This window comes from Capra hircus, chromosome 15 (assembly GCF_001704415.2).
Source record: "Capra hircus breed San Clemente chromosome 15, ASM170441v1, whole genome shotgun sequence".
Classification (NCBI taxonomy): Eukaryota; Metazoa; Chordata; class Mammalia; order Artiodactyla; family Bovidae; genus Capra; species Capra hircus.
Window position 1 is genome coordinate 9,470,516 of NC_030822.1, and position 16,297 is coordinate 9,486,812.

A 16,297-nucleotide genomic window follows, 5' to 3' on the forward strand; every position below is an offset into this window, starting at 1 on the left:
TCAGCTTCATCAGTCCTTCCAATGAACACTCAGGATTGATTTCCTTTAGGATAGACTGGTTGGATCTCCTTTCTGTCCAAGGGACTCTCCAGAGTCTTCTCCAACACCACAGTTCAAATGCATCAATTCTTTGGCGCTCAGCTTTCTTTATAGTTCAACTCTCACATCCATACATGACTACTAGAAAAACCATAGCCTTGACTAGATGGACCTTTGTTGGCAAAGTAATGCCTCTGTTTTTTAATATGCTGTCTAGGTTGGTCATAACTTTTCTTCCAAGCAGTATTGTCTTTTTATTTCATGGCTGCAGTCACCACTACTATTTATATGTTATCTAAAGAATGATTCTTGGTATCATTAACTATTTGCTTTAAAGTTATTTTAGTTACATAGTGACAGGACAAAACACAAGTTATATGGCTTAGAATCATGCCATTAACTCCAAAATTAATCCAACTGTATACAGAACGCTCACTTTAATATTTCTATTATCCTAGAATTTATTCTTGTTTTAGTATAGATATCTTGCTATTGTACAGAAAATACTTTTGATAAACTGAGATCACCAACTGATTTTCTAAACTGTTAAACCCAGAGCTTTTCACACTATTCACTCATCCATTTCTGTTGTAATTTTTCCACAGGTACCAGTACCTTTATTTATGTAATGTTTTCCTTTAAATGGACTCATTGTTTAATCTTATAATAATTTATGTTAAAAGGGAAAATAAGTATCACTTGTCAAGAATGACAGGTTTGATGTGCTGGTTATATAATTCTTCCAATGCCAATTAGGATAAGTCACGAATACTAAAATTAAAAAATGTTACTCAATATCACCTAATAGCTTGTGCACCTCTGGCGGTATCTGTACCGTATTTTAGGAACCAATACAGAGCATACTGTTAATTTCTTTTTCCTTCTCAAACCCTCCATTCCTCTGACCTTCAAGACCTAACTCCCTCTTGGTTCTCCCAGGCCTCCCCCTCTTTACTCACTCTTTCCCTGGCTCTGCTCCTTACATGTTAGTATTTTCTTTTTTTCTCCTCACTGTGAACCTTCTGATGGAACCAGTGGCATCTTGGAATGAACACGTCTACCACTGAACTTATTTTCCAGCCCTACATCAATGCATGGATAATTCCTTTTCCACATTCCTCCTCTTAATTAATGACACTGATAATTACCCAGTTACTAAAATTAGAAACCTCTAAAGTCAATTCACATTTTTAGTCTAGTGTGTTCAGCCCTTCCTCTCTCAATGTTATCTCCAATTTCCTCTGTCCCCCTTCATACTCATCTGACAACTGGCCTCTTATTCCACTGAGAAGTAATCAGAGGTCTCACTATACCGATGTCTCTACTTATACGCTGTACCTTCTCCTATCTAAGGACCCCCTCTACGTTACCTTTGTGCCTTGGGTCCCATCCCCTTCTGTTTATTCAAGAGCTTTGCTTTTATAATATTTTCTGCATCTTCAATTACTTCCTCTTTACTGGATCACTCCTATAGGAACACAGTGCACTACCTTTTATTTTTAGAACAATAAAACCAAAACCAAATATCTTCGACCCCACATCCCTGTCCAGCAACCACCCCGTTTTTCTGCTCCTCACCATAGCAAAACTTCTTGGAAGGGTTGCTATCTCCACCTCCTCATCTCCTCCACAAACCATTAAAAAAACTTTGAGAAGACTGCCAGTGACTTCTGTGTTCCAAAACCCAATGCTTTACTCTGTCTTCATCCAACTCAAGCTCATAGGATACCCCCACATAACGTAAGAATGATGATGATATAATTAACCACTCCCTGAAACATTTGCTTCACTCGGCTTCTGGAACAGAATACTTGCTTGGTTTTCTTATCTCACTGGCTACTCCTGTACTGTTCTTCCTCTTCTTGACCACTAAATGTTAGCTGGAATACCTAGTAATTAATCATTGATGTACTTTCCTTTTTATACAATCACTGAGGTAACATCATCCAATTTTGTGATTTTAAAAACATTCACAGGTCCATGGCTCACAAATTTTCATCTCTAGCCTGGGGCTCTTCCTTGACCACGATGACAGCTGTGCATAGCAACAGATAAGCAGTTGCTATACATCCAACTGCCTATCCAATACCCTCATTTAAACATTCAGTAGGCAACTGAAACTTAACGTGTTTAAAACCAAACTTCTTTTTCTCCCTAAGCCTGCTCCTCTCTCAGACTTTACTGTCTCATTAAATAGTACCACAAGTACAGCTACCAGATCTTCTCTGTGAAGCCCAAGGTTATACAGCAATCTAATGATGCAAAATTCAGAAGCGAACAAAGTGACATGCTAAACTGAAAGGGACCATTTTAGGTGTGCTTTTTAGGGCTCATTATGACTGTCCCCCATAATACAGCTCAGATCCAAGTTTTATATGGGGATGTATGTATCTCTCTTGAGGGGTGATACAAGAAATGCTGTGATTATACTTTCATAAAATACTCAAGAATCTACAAATATGAATTCTTTCAGTCTTAGAAGTGTACTAATTTATGACTTGGGGATAAAAGAATTATGCATGAGGCCTTGGAAGGCAGAGGACTCAGATTTCAGTCTCCGTGCTACCAATGACTGGCTCTTTGACTTGAGTAAATCATCACCTTTGCTTCTCAGTTCATAAAAAGGGGACTTTCTTATCCTCCCTGGCACCATCACATAGATACAAAGGACTGTTTGTTGACCATATAATTAAAGTCTTTTAAGTAAAGAAATATAAAAATGTGGACACCTTAAAAACTATGTGTTTCAGACTTTATGTGTCTCTTTCTTTTTTAAAGCATATATTGTCACTAACTCTCACCAAGAATGTGATAAAGCTAGGGTCCTTAATTGCTGGTAGCATATCTCAGATAGTCCACAGGAGGGCAGCAAAATGCAGGATTTTTTCTTCAAATTTGGAATTCCATGTAAAATTGCTTTAAGCTACACGTTATGTAAGTCTACAGAAATTTAGGTAGAAATCACAGGCTAAAACTAAACTAAAACTAAAGCAGGCAATGGAACAAGTTATCAAAGGAGATAAGATTTAGGTAAATAGTAAAGAGATGCTAAAAATACAGAAACACTGTAAAGACAACACAGGATAATTCTTTCACATGCTGGAAAAGATATTACAGCTCATGTAGGGACTCCCCTGGCGGTCCAGGGGTTGAGACTTCACCTGGCAATGTAGGAGGTACTGATCCCTGGTGGGCCAGCTAAGAGCCCACATGCCTCACAGCCAAAGTCAAAACATAAAATAGAAGCAATATTGTTAACAAATTCAATAAAGACTTAAAATGGCCTACATTAAAAAATAAAAATCTTTAAAAAGAAAAAGATCATGTACATGATTTGGAAATTCTATTTTTTTTTTTCTATAACGGAACAAGCTTTCAAATACATATTATAGAGAAACACATATAAAAATTCTAAGTATACTTAGTTAAATACTAAAGTCTGAGCTCTGTATAATATTTATTTATCTTTCTAAAGATCTGGGCCAACAATTTTAAGTAGGCATGTGTCTCAGTAAACTAAGAAAAGATAAGCAATCAGAAATTAGGGGCTGATGCTTAAATTATATTCAGCTATTAATAATGCCATTGTTAGTGGCATACTTATAAGCATGTAATGAAGTCTAATAAACATAACCTACCATTGGTCTTATGTTTTCTAGTATAAGAAAAACAATACTGAATGAAGAATACTAAAAATAAGGTAAAATTATGCATATCAGAGATATAATAACAGAAAAACATATTGCTTAGGTAGTAGAAAGCATCTCTGTTAGATATAACTTTTTAATTTTCAAATTAGTGAAGCTAAAGAATGAAGAAGTCTGGAGCAATAAATCTACTATCATAAATATTACAGATACAATATTCACATTTTGCTTATACTGCTATTAAAATTATTTTCCATCTTTCATCATTAGAGAAGATAATAATTACTGCTTCATGAAAGTTCATTTTCTGTGAGACACTGTTATTTTCATTTTTTTAAAAAAGTCCTTTTTTAGGGTTGAGCACTCATGAGAATTTACTTATATTCAAAACCATGATAAGTTTGACAGATCCCATTTTACTTTTAAAAAGGCCAAGTATGCTGTTATTGGACTTCCCTGGTGGCTCAGACAGTAAAGCGTCTGCCTACAATGGGGGAGACCCAGGTTCGATCCCTGAGTTGGGAAGATCCCCTGGAGAAGGAAATGGCAACCCACTCCAGTACTTTTGCCTGGAAAATCCCATGGACGGAGGAGCCTGGTGGGCTACAGTCCACGGGGTCACAAAGAATAGGACACGACTGAGCGACCTCACTTCACTTCACTTCATGCTGTTATTGAACAGAGTTTGTTAAAGTGGCCAATTCAGTTCTAGTTAAGTTAAACTATAAAATAACAAACCAATAAATGTGGGAAAAAGTATGGATTTCCAAACTAGCAAAATAAATTGCTTAATCAAAGCTGGAAGCACTAGCTTCTGTTTCACTCTTAACTTGAGAGAGGACAATTAAAAAACCAATCTATTATGTTTTCCTTTCCAGGATCCTTGAAACTGTAATGTTAATGTAAAATACCTATAAAAGACAAGGGTTTACTAAGTAGTCTTCAAAGGAGAGAGACGTTGATGATAAGCAGTTGCTATAAGAACACATGCAACTAATAAATGGCAGCAAATAAGATGACTTTAGGCTTCCCTGGTGGCTCAGAAGGTAAAGCGTCTGCCTGGAATGCGGGAGACCCGGGTTCGATTCCTGGGTCGGGAGGATTCCCTGGAGAAGGAAACGGCAATCCACCCCAGCACTCTTGCCTGGAAAATCCCATGGACGGAGAAGCCTGAGAGGCTGCAGTCCATGGGGTCGCAAAGAGTCGGACAAGACTGAGCGACTTCACTTTCACTTTCAAGATGATTTTAGATTAATCAAAGTTTGGGAAAACTGTCAGATAAGTGATTTTTCACTAAATGTCACACTGTTAGCTATAAAGTCTTTAGAAGCAGGAAAACTGTGTAAGCATAATGATAATGTACTTTTAAGCAGAATGAATCAGTATTCAAAGCTAAATATATTACCTGTGCACATATTACAAAAAATACACACTGAAAATCTGTGTGAAAAATGTCCATGATTATATATGAAAAGCAATAAAATACTTGCTGATGTTAAAAGACTGCTGATAATCTTACCATTTAGTTCATACTACCCAAGAGATTATACACTATACTCCACTTGACGGAAGAAGTGTCTAATGTGGATCTTTAAAGAAAATGATTTGTGGAAAATTAATAACAGTGGTCAGAAAAATAGTTCTTTAAAAATGTTTTCCAAGAGCATTTAACTATTTTCGATCTTGAAAAACTTACCTGAAAAGCTTTCAGACTGGTAGCTTTTCAAATAGACTCATAAGAGAATTTTATAGGTTGGGAAAGGGTGAATAGGGCAGCTTAAATTCTTATCCCCAAAAACTCAATTACAATACAAATTCCTTCATTATTATATGGAAATAGAATCACAAGTCTTGCTGTCTCTGGAGACCTTGGTATAGTCATAGTAAAACCTTTAGACAGACAGTATGTCAAATAAGCAAGGTAACTTAAGATTCTTTCAATATTGCAAAAATGAAAAAGTAAAGGGTAGACAGAATCATTTGAAGGTAAAGAAATGCTAATCATTACTCAGAGATCTTGCCTTCTTTTTCATTAAGCATTTGGTAAAGCTCAGAGTTAACTGGAATAAGTGCAACTGTTAGGTTTTAAAATATAAGTTTATCATTTTGATTAGAGGAGTTTGCATCTTTCAATTTTAGCTTTTCCAAGTTGGAACTTGGCAAAGCAACCACCAATAAATAGGATTATTGTGGAAACAAGTAATACAAAAACACTGTCAAAGAAAACTTTAATATTGAAATTAGTTCAGTATTATTAATGAGTTTTTAAACCTAGAAAATGCTACAGCATACATTTCCATTAGGGGTAATAGTATTTTTTTAGGAGTTAAAAGACACTGGATTGTTTTCTAAACCAATTAACTGCAATGTAAAGAGGTCTATTTTTTTTAATTAAAAAAATTTTTTTAAACGAGCTCTCTCTGAAAGAATTAAAAACGGTATTCTCTCTTCCCAAGTCAAATTATTCTATTCTATTGTTATTGTATTGGATCCAATAATATTCTTGGAAAAAACTGGAAAGATCTGAGATCTTTCTTGGAATAAACTGAGAAAGATCTGTTTCAAGATAATAGGTTCCTGAACTAGTTGAGATCATGTTCTGGGGGAAAATGCTCAAGACAACTAATTTCCTCTCTTGACATCAGTGACATAAAATAATAATAAATTTCAAAAAACTAAAACAGTGGATTTTCCTGGTGGTCCAGTGGTTGGGCCTCCATGCTCCCACTGCAGAAGTCATGGGTCGGATCCCTGGCTGGGAAAGATCTACATACTGTTCAGGGTGGCAAAAAAAAAAACCACAAAAAACGAACTAAAATGCTAAGAAAAGAAAAGGCTTTCAGAAAAGTTATCCCTATATACATATAAAACCCTTCTCCCTAGTAACAGAAAAGAATCAAGAGAGGTGAGGGAGATGAGAATAAGTAAAGAAAACAGGAAATAACCTATTAATATAAGCAGCTCATTGAAAAAAGTGAAAATCTGTTTATAAGGCAGTCCTTGGATGACCACAACACTTTAAAGACCACAACATATTTTCTAGTATTACGCAAGAAGATTCTTAACCTTTTGAGTCATATTTTGCATTCATCATGAGTTTCGATGGCTTACTTTTACGTAAGACCTACTCTGTGAAAATACTCTCATTTAATTTTTCCCAAAAGTATATGAGATTTTACTGTCTTTCATTTTATAGATTAGGACATACTTTACTGAGAATAGAAAGACAGTAATGGCAGAACCAGGGTTCCAACATGAATCCGTATGACTCTAGCACTAGCCACTGCACTATGCTGCTGCTGCTGCTAAGTCGCTTCAGTCGTGTCTGACTCTGTGCGATCCCATGGACCGCAGCCCACCAGGCTCCCCCGTCCTTGGGATTCTCCAGGCAAGAACACTGGAGTGGGTTGCCAGTTCCTTCTCCAATGCATGAAAGTGAGAAGTGAAAGTGAAGTCGCTCAGTCATGTCCGACTCTTCGCGACCCCATGGACTGCAGCCTACCTGGCTCCTCCCTCCATGGGATTTTCCAGGCAAGAGCACTGGAGTGGGGTGCCATTGCCTTCTCCGAGCCACTGCACTATACTGCCTGCTAAAACACTGTCTCAGGGCATCAACAGTCACATACAAACTCTACTGTAGTTTAGACAGTGCTCAACACTGATCTGCAACTGAATCTTAGAGTTATGCTGCTGAGAGATTTTTTTTTTGTTTCTTCACCAGAAAACTGGGCTTTGATATTTAAAACGACCAACTGCCTTCCATTAAAATCCTAAGGCAGTGTGGTAAAGTGAATCAAGAAAATCAATTTGGATGCCAAATCTGCTAATTCTTGATGTCTTTTAGACAAGTTACTTAATAAAGTGTGTGTCACTTAGAAAAAAAATCTGCTAGAAAGAGCTGGACTAGTCCTCTGGTCAAATACTGGATCCAATTTGAACATTAGCAGAGCAACGACTGTGTGCTCTACAAAAGCAAGGTACTGAGGAGCCATATGTATATAAACTGCACCACTCATAATTCAAGTTAAACTCATTTTTTTTCTTCCCAGTAAAGATTAAGCAAGTAAATAATCAAATATTGTAGAACTACTATATTCAATATCCTATGATAAACCATAAATAGAAAAGAATATTAAAAAAGAATATACCTATGTATATTGAATCACTTTGCTATACAGAAAAAATTAATACAACATTGTAAATGAGCTATACGTATTGAAGAAAAAAAATACCATGGAACTCTTAGGGAGTTCTAATTGATAAATCTACAATAACTTAGATACTAACTCAAATACTTCTGACCCAGGTAGATACACTTCTGCAACGCATGTATGTCTATATATGCGTGGTGGCGGTGGGAGGAAGTAGAAGAATGCATAGCAGATGCCACTTCACATCAGGTGACTATTTTAAAGGTGCAGAAAAGGTCGGCATCACCTTCACTCAAAGACAAGGGGCTGTATCTCAGTGAATGAGGATAGAAACACTGCTTCAAATCTCATGACACAGTTTGAATTCATGGCAGAAAAAAATTTCCTTTGCCATAAATATCAGTTATTGGAAAGCAGAGATTTTGAGAGGGAAAAAAAACCTCACTGCTAATCAATCCCAACTGAATAATATACTTTAATCAGCCTTTCTCAAACTAGAGTTCTGGGAGAGAACTAATAAGCTAAATGCCCCAGAGTATTTATATAGAAAGCAATGAGTTAATTTCTTTTCTATGTATCTAGAATTATGCTAGTTAAGTAAAATCCTTGGGAAAATTAGGAAAATGATTCTCTGTGTCCTGTTGATCAAAACAGGAATCCCAACTGAACTTGTTATTTGGCTGGGATTAACGGCTGCTTACCACTGCAAACAGAAGAGGTGATGTTGTACAGAAAAGGATAAAACTGCATACAGCGAATCAGCTTCAGGCTGTTCTCACACTCTGGGCATTTGGTAGTTAATTTCAAAGCCTGTCTAAAGGCCTCAAGTGCCCCACTGATATTCTTCAGAGCAAGGTAAGCATTTCCCAGGCTCAAAAAGGTCAGGGGCTGAAAAGAAAAAAAAGAAAAATCAGTAAAATGTTAATGAATTAACATCTTCCGAGAGTTACAAAACCTTTACAGTGTATGTCTTTTGGCTTTTTTTTAGGTTATCCTACAAAAGTTACCCCAGCTGTCCATTTTATTTACATAAGCTAATTCTAAACTGTTTAACATAAATTTATTTTTTACCTTTTTACTAAGATGAATTACATCAAGTGTGTAATGTACATTAGTCTTAACTGTACAGCTGTAACCACTACTCATCTAAAGATATACAACATTTAGAACATTTCTAGTACCCTGAGAGGCTCCCTTGGGCAACCCCACCCCCAACTCCAGATAATGATGCTGTGACTTCTATCACCGCAGATTGCTGCCACCTGCTCTTGAATGTCACATAAACAGAATCAAACAGCACGTTCCCTTGTGCATGTAACTTGTACCCTTCTGCAGCTTCTTTTACTCAACCACACCTGTAAGGCTCTTTTGGGTATATGTTCACTCTTCTTTAAGAAAACGGATGTGCAACGTACCCACATGTGAATACACCGTACTGTTTGTCCATCCATTCTCCTACCGATAGGCTGTTACTGGATTGCTTGTAGTTTTTGATCCACCACAGATACATTTACTAGGAAGTGAACATTGTTGTAAATGTCTTCTGATAGACATATTACTCATTTTCCTTGGGTATACATTTAGAAGCGATAGGCATACATTTAGTTTTAGGAGATCCAAGCAAACAGTTTTCCAAAATGGACATACAGACTTAATACTTCTACAAGCAAGTGTGAGAATTCACTGACTTGGTATTGTCAGTTTTTTAAAATTTAGCTGTTTTAGTAAGATGCTTAAGTGGCATCTCACTGCGATTTTAATTTGTATTTCCTTGATCAGTAATAATATTGAAACATTTTTCATATACTTACTGGCCATTTTGGTACCCTTATTTCTGAAGTACTGTTGCTTTCCCCATAAAAAAAATGGGTTGTCTTCTTTTCCTTATTAATTTGAAGGAGTTCTTTATATATATACTAGACATGAAGTCTTTGTTGGACATATTTATTGCAAATATCTTTCCCAGGCTGTCATTGGCCTTTTTATTTTCTTAATGGTATCTTTTGATAAACAGAAACTCTTAATTTTAATGAAGTTCAGTTTACATATTTTTTCTTTTGTAGTCAGTGCTTTCTGAAATCTTTGCCAGCTATAAGGTAATAAAGACTTTCTCTTATATTTTCATCAAGAAGTTCTGCTGTTTTAGCTTTCACATTATGCTACATGATCCACCTCAAATTAATTTTGTATACAACATGAGGTAGGAGTCAAGGTTCATTTATTTTTCCATAGGGGATATCCAAGTACTCCATTACTACTTACTGAAAAACCCAAAGCTCCCCCAAAACACTAAACTACAGGTGGGCCTTTGTCATAAATCAGCCTATTTCTAATTTCTCTATTGTGTTCCATTTGTATATTTGAGTATCTTTGTGCCAATTCCACTAATTATAGTAAATCTCAAAATCTGATAATATAAGTCTTCCAACTCTGTTTTTATTTCCCTAACCCCCAAATCTTTGTGCTATTCTAACATCCATTTTTATGTAGATTTTTGAAACTATTCATCAATTCACACACACAAATACATGCAATTGCTGGGAGTTTGGGATGAAATTGAACCTATAAATCAACTTAAAGAGAACTTAAGGTGAAGGTAAGGTAAGGTGAAGTCGCTCAGTTGTGTCTGACTCTTTGTGACCCCATGGACTGTAACCTACTAGGCTTCTCCGTCCATGGGATTCTCCAGGCAAGAATACTGGAGTGGATTGCCATTTCCTTCTCCAGGGGATCTTTCCTGACCCAGGGGTTGAAGCCGGGTCTCCCGCATTGGAGGCAGACGCTTTAACCTCTGAGCCACCAGGGAACTTACACCTTAACAATACTGAATCTTCCAATCCATGTACATGACGTGTCAATACACAACCCTTCATTTAGGTTTTCCCCTTAGCAACGTTTTCATAACAGAAATCTTGTGCACCTCCCATTAGATTTATTTCTAGATACCTGCTTTTTTGATGCTATTGTGAATAGTCTTAAAATTTTATTTTCCAATTGTTTTGTGAGACTGTTTTTATAAGCAGCTCAAAGTATCCAGTTGAGGTCATTTTAGTGGAAATATGCCTATGCTTAGTATTCGCTGTGTACAAACCATTTATTCTAAACTTATTTTATCATTTAAAATATTTTAAAAGATCTAAGAATGCTGTATGTCCAAACTGCACAGTATATCTCCATGAAAAGCAATACCTATAATTTTTTTCTTTTTTAAATCATGAAAGTATGATGATACATTTACAGAAGACTTGGAAAATACAGAACAAAGTTCCACAGTTCTACTATATGTTACAATTGTTATTTATAAGTAGTAAAATTAAGATTTTTAGTTGGAGTTTCAACATCAAACTCTCAAAATTAAAAGAATGACTAGACAGAAAAGTAGGATACAGCAGACCTGAAAAGAACTATGAACCAATTCAACATAATTACAATTTTCACACAACAGCAGCATATAAATTCTATTTAAGTTTCCACAGACTATAAATCACGAGATATTAGAATGTGTAACACCTATAATTTATCAGCTACTTGCTTCTGATTGAGGCTGTTAGGTCATCACAAATATCTCACTATCACCAAGCCAAGGTTTACAAAATATTCCAGATTAAAGAGGTCTGATGTGAGTAGTTCTCAAGTTACATTTAAAGTAATACTTAGAGGTTTACAAGATATAAAATTAAATTCCATACTTAAATTAAGTGTCTTTATATTTTCCATAAGGAAATAAAGTATCATGATTATCCCTACAACTAGAATGATAGTTGGGCAAATACCTTGTATTCAGACGAACTGGTTAGCATTTTAGAAAAAAAGAGTAATTTTCTAGTTCAGTCAGAAAATAATTACTGAGTGAGTGTTTTCACTGTATTTCAAATACTGTTTTTCACACTGCGGGTATAGCAGAAAGTAAGAAAGATAAACCTCTGCCTCAGTGGATCTTATAGTCTCATGTAACACAACTGTGGGGATGTCACACAATTGTGAGTAAAATGTGATAAAGGAAAGAACAGCAGGGAAGAGACGTAAGCAGGACTAAGAGTTGGGAAGAGAGTGGCATTTCATATAGAGTAGTAATGGAAAGACTCACTGAGAAGTTAGTATTTGTAAAAGATTTTAAGAGATGAGGCACAAACTAGCAAGAATCTTAGTGGGATGAAGCATCTCAAGCACGAAGAACAGAAAATGCAAAGGTCCTGAGGAGGGACCACAGCACCACGCTCAAGGAACTGCATGGAGGCAAGTGAGGCTACAACAGGACGACCAATGGAACGATCTCACAGATACGAGGCAGGAAAAGTAGCAAGGTCACGTAGGACCTTCTACTCCGTTCTCTTGTCTCTTATTGTGAGTTACATGGAGGGACACTGCAGAGATTTGAATAGACATATAACAACATCTGATTTTTAATAATAATCTCACTGTTTGCTACAATATGAGTAGAGTGTAGGGCAATAAAAGCAAAAAACAGAAGCTAGTTAGGAGGCTACTGAAATAATCTGGATAAAAGATAATGATGGTTTGGATAAGATAGCAGTGGAAGTGAAGAGAAAGTTGCTCAGTCGTGTCTGACTCTTTGAGACCCCTGGACTGCAGTCTGCCAGGCTCCTCTGTCCATGGACTTCTTCAGGCCAGAATACTGGAGTGGGTTCCCTTCTCCAGCAGATCTTCCCAACGCAGGGATTGAACCCAGGTCTCCTGCATTGCAGGTCGATTCTTTACCAGCTGAGCCACCAGGGAAGACAGCAGTGGAGATGAAGATAAATAGTGAAATTCTGGGTATATTTTAAAAACAGAATCAGTAAGCTTAGTCAACAGATTGCATCTGCCCTGAGAGGAGAAAGGTACGAAGGAAGTTTCTGTCTTGAACTACTGGCTTCAGCGTTTACAGAAATGGGGAAGACCAAGACCAAATTGGAACAATGTTATGGAGCTTAGTTTTGGCCTGCAGTTTTAGTGTTTCAGACATTCAGTGTGTTTCAGACATTCAAGTGGAGATGTCAGATAAACTGCTGAATAAAGGAGTCTGGAGTTCAGAGCAAAGTTGATACATGAGTCAATAAGGAAGGAATAGTGTTCTTGAGATATGGTTTGGAACAAGTGGATACCCATGTGGATATGAACTTTGATCCCTACCTAACATTACAAAGAAAATTTAACCTGAAATGGATCATAGGTCTAGATGTAAAACCTGAAACTATAAAATATCTGGAAGACAGCGTAGGAAAAGATCTGTATATATGCAAGAGTCAACTATTTAAAGACCAACCATAGGAGACAAAACCAGAATAGGACTATTTTTTTCAACCTTCTTATAAGGACATCTTAAATCTAAGGACAGAAATCAAAAGGAATAAGATAGTAAATTAAGGGAATTTTTAAAAGCTAAGAGAAAAAGGCAAACAGAGAAAGTATTTTTAACATATGACAGATGGAGTTTAAAGATTTTATTGTATAAAGAAAATTCATGTAAAATTTTAAAAGATTCAGACAAAATGGACAAAATTCCTACATAAACTTTTACTTTAAAAATACAACTGAAATAAAATATCCTTAAAATAGGATACAGAAATTTGATATAACAGAGAAGTAAAAATTTTTTAAGTAAATTTGTTTTACAAATGTTAATACAGAAGCAGTATAACTTGACTATAAAGAGGATGAACTTTGAGGCCATTTCTCCCTGAGTTCAAATCCAAGCTCTTTGACTTTCTATAAATCCCTTAAGTTTTCTTTTTCTATCAAATGGGTAAATCTTATCTCAGAGGGTTGTATGGATTAAATGAGTCATTACATGTAAACTGCTTTGTATGGTGCACTAGAAAACAATAAAAGTTAGCAGTTATTTCGATTGCTTAATAACTGTATTATCTGGTGATAATACTAGAGAAATGAATATTCACAGATCTTGATTATGGCAACGTATATTCGCTCAAATCTTTTTCTGAATTGTTTAGTCGTCTGTATCAAAGGCATCAAAATATTCATTCTACTAGCAATCTTTCCTAAGAAAATTTTCTTTATACAATCATTTGAATTGATGGCTATAAAAACTATATAGTAATATTTTTTATATATAATAAGGTTTAAGATCACCAAAGTTACAGTAAGGGGCTTCCTTGGTGGTTCAGTGATAAAGAAACCTCCTGCAATGCAGGACCACACAAGATGTGGGTTTGAACCCTGGGTTGGAAAGATCCCCTGGAGGAGGGCATGGCAAGCCACTCCAGTGTTCTTGCCTAGAGAATCCCATGGACAGAGGAGCCTAGCAGGCTGCAATGCATAGGGTCACAAAGAGTTGGACACAACTGAAGTGACTTAGTAAAGTAACAGTAAAGTTACAATATAGAAAATATTTATGTAAAGTGCAAGTTCACAAAGAAATACTTCCAGATGTTGGCATTGGGGGTAAGGTCTGATGAAGGTATATTCAGGGGTATTTACCCTGATTCACTGATTTATCTTTTTATTCTTATTACAGTACCACAGTATTTAACTGAAATTTTAGTAGAATTTTCAAATACAGAAAGGCAACTAATCTCTAAAGGAGCTCTTTTTTCTTCAGAAGAATATTGCCTAACTGCCTTGGGTGATGGTGCAAAAAAGCGAACCATGACAAGTATGAAGGGACTTACTTGTCCCTTCAGGATTTATGCTCAGCTGTGCTGAGCCTTCTATTTGGGCTTTCCTTTTATCACATCCCATATAAAGCATCTGTTCTACTACACCCACACCTGACATTGTAAACATTTGATAAATATTTGATGTACTTCTCTGGCAAGTTGGCCAGAGAAAAGTTGTAAACTTTTACTCAGAATCCAGTCTTGAATTTGTCTATTTCAATGGAAACTTGTAATAGGCAACATTCCTGCTAATACTGAAAGAAATTACTTTTGGGACACCTCAAATAAACCTAAGCCTTTCATGCACAGTTCTTCTAAAAGTTTCTTTGGGTATAAAACTTGGAAACATTTAGACACTAAGTATAAAAGCCATTTAATTATATATTTATTATAACTGCATTTCATCAAACCTAAAATGTCATCAACTGTAACATGTATCCTTATTTCAGAGATGTTAATATATGAAAAAAAAAAGGAAGTGGTATTTTAGAAACTATGAAATAAAGTAATACACTACAGAGCAGAGGTGTAACTCCATAGACTGCATGAGGAAGGGTCAAGGTGCGAACCTATCTACCCTTATCAAAACAACCTTTAAACTGGGCTCTGGCTTGGTTGGTATAAAGATTTCAGGTTGTAAAACAATGTAATACTAAAGGATGTGCATGCCGTAATGAGTAGGATAAAGTGAGAAGCAGATGTTTCCGACATAAAAAGGTGGCAGTATATTTTTAGCACCCGTGTCATTCTTATTTAAATATGTTTCTAAAAATAAACTGCATAATTTATAAACTTCCTTTAAAATAGAGATAAACACATCAAAAATACAACAAAAGCCCTCTTACAATATGCAAATTCTACTCTGAAAAATAAAACATGAGATTTCTTTTATGCCCTCTCTACAAAAATACAACAAACACTCTGAATTTGAGTTACCACTACGTAGTACATATTGCTACAAAGGAACATGAAACCTCACCTCAGAGCTATTGATGGCCAAAGCTTGAAGCAGCAGTTTAGTGGCGTCAAGATGAAGGCCGTAGTGAATCAAAAGGTTGGCCAAGTTAACAAGAGGAACGTCCTGGTATTGAAGGGGAGCCAAATTCAACGCCCTCTGAAGACAAGCAATAGCGAAAGTGCTGTTTCCTACTGCTCTCCAGTAGAGTCCAGCTTCATTGAGGATCAGCCAGACAGGAGCATTAGGCTGAAAAAGCCCAAATACTTCACTTAATTCAAGAAGACAGAACTCATGCTAAAAAGAATTTTTAATACATGCACTGTAACTTTTAATTACAATTACCCAGCATTTAAATTTCAGATGTCTGAAGTAGGCGGCTCACCTTGTTAATAGCATGAAATAAGAAAGACCCAATTTCTTCTTCTGGGATAGTATAGTTATTAATACGGGAAAGCAAAATCTGAAATCATTAAAAGGAAGACTGAATCAATTGAAAATAACAGGGAAGACATTTGAAAAGAATTTCTACAGACAGCAATCTTTACTTGAGCTCATCAGGAACAGCTAATTTGAATAGACATTTATAATTTATATATATAACACGAGATCACTGACATACCAACAGGTGTTACCTTACTCACATGTATGCCTTAGTTTCCTTTAACTAAAAAAAAAAAAATCAAAAGACATATACAACACCTATATTAAGATGACCTATCATTTCCCCATTAAAGTCAACCTAAGTGTCCAGAACCAAATGAGAAATTATTCAGAAAACAAAGCATGCAATACCTGACGCAATTATCTGCTTTCCTTCCTAACTGGAAAAGCACCAGATCCTCAGTTAATCACTTTATATTCCTGCAGCATTTATGTAACTGT

At 36.0% G+C, this 16,297-nt stretch overlaps 1 protein-coding gene across 2 annotated transcripts in view; it reads right to left on the reverse strand.

Moving 5' to 3' along the window:
• Nucleotides 1–16,297, reverse strand: part of TTC17 (tetratricopeptide repeat domain 17) — a 125,614-nt gene that overhangs the window by 64,922 nt on the left and 44,395 nt on the right. For both annotated transcript variants that reach the window (XM_018059224.1, XM_013969875.2), the window contains exons 14-16: nt 15,798–15,875; nt 15,437–15,661; nt 8,539–8,725 (exon numbers count right to left, since the gene is read on the reverse strand). In XM_018059224.1, the coding sequence (XP_017914713.1) occupies nt 8,539–8,725; nt 15,437–15,661; nt 15,798–15,875 (490 nt within the window). The remainder of the gene's footprint in view (nt 1–8,538; nt 8,726–15,436; nt 15,662–15,797; nt 15,876–16,297) is intronic.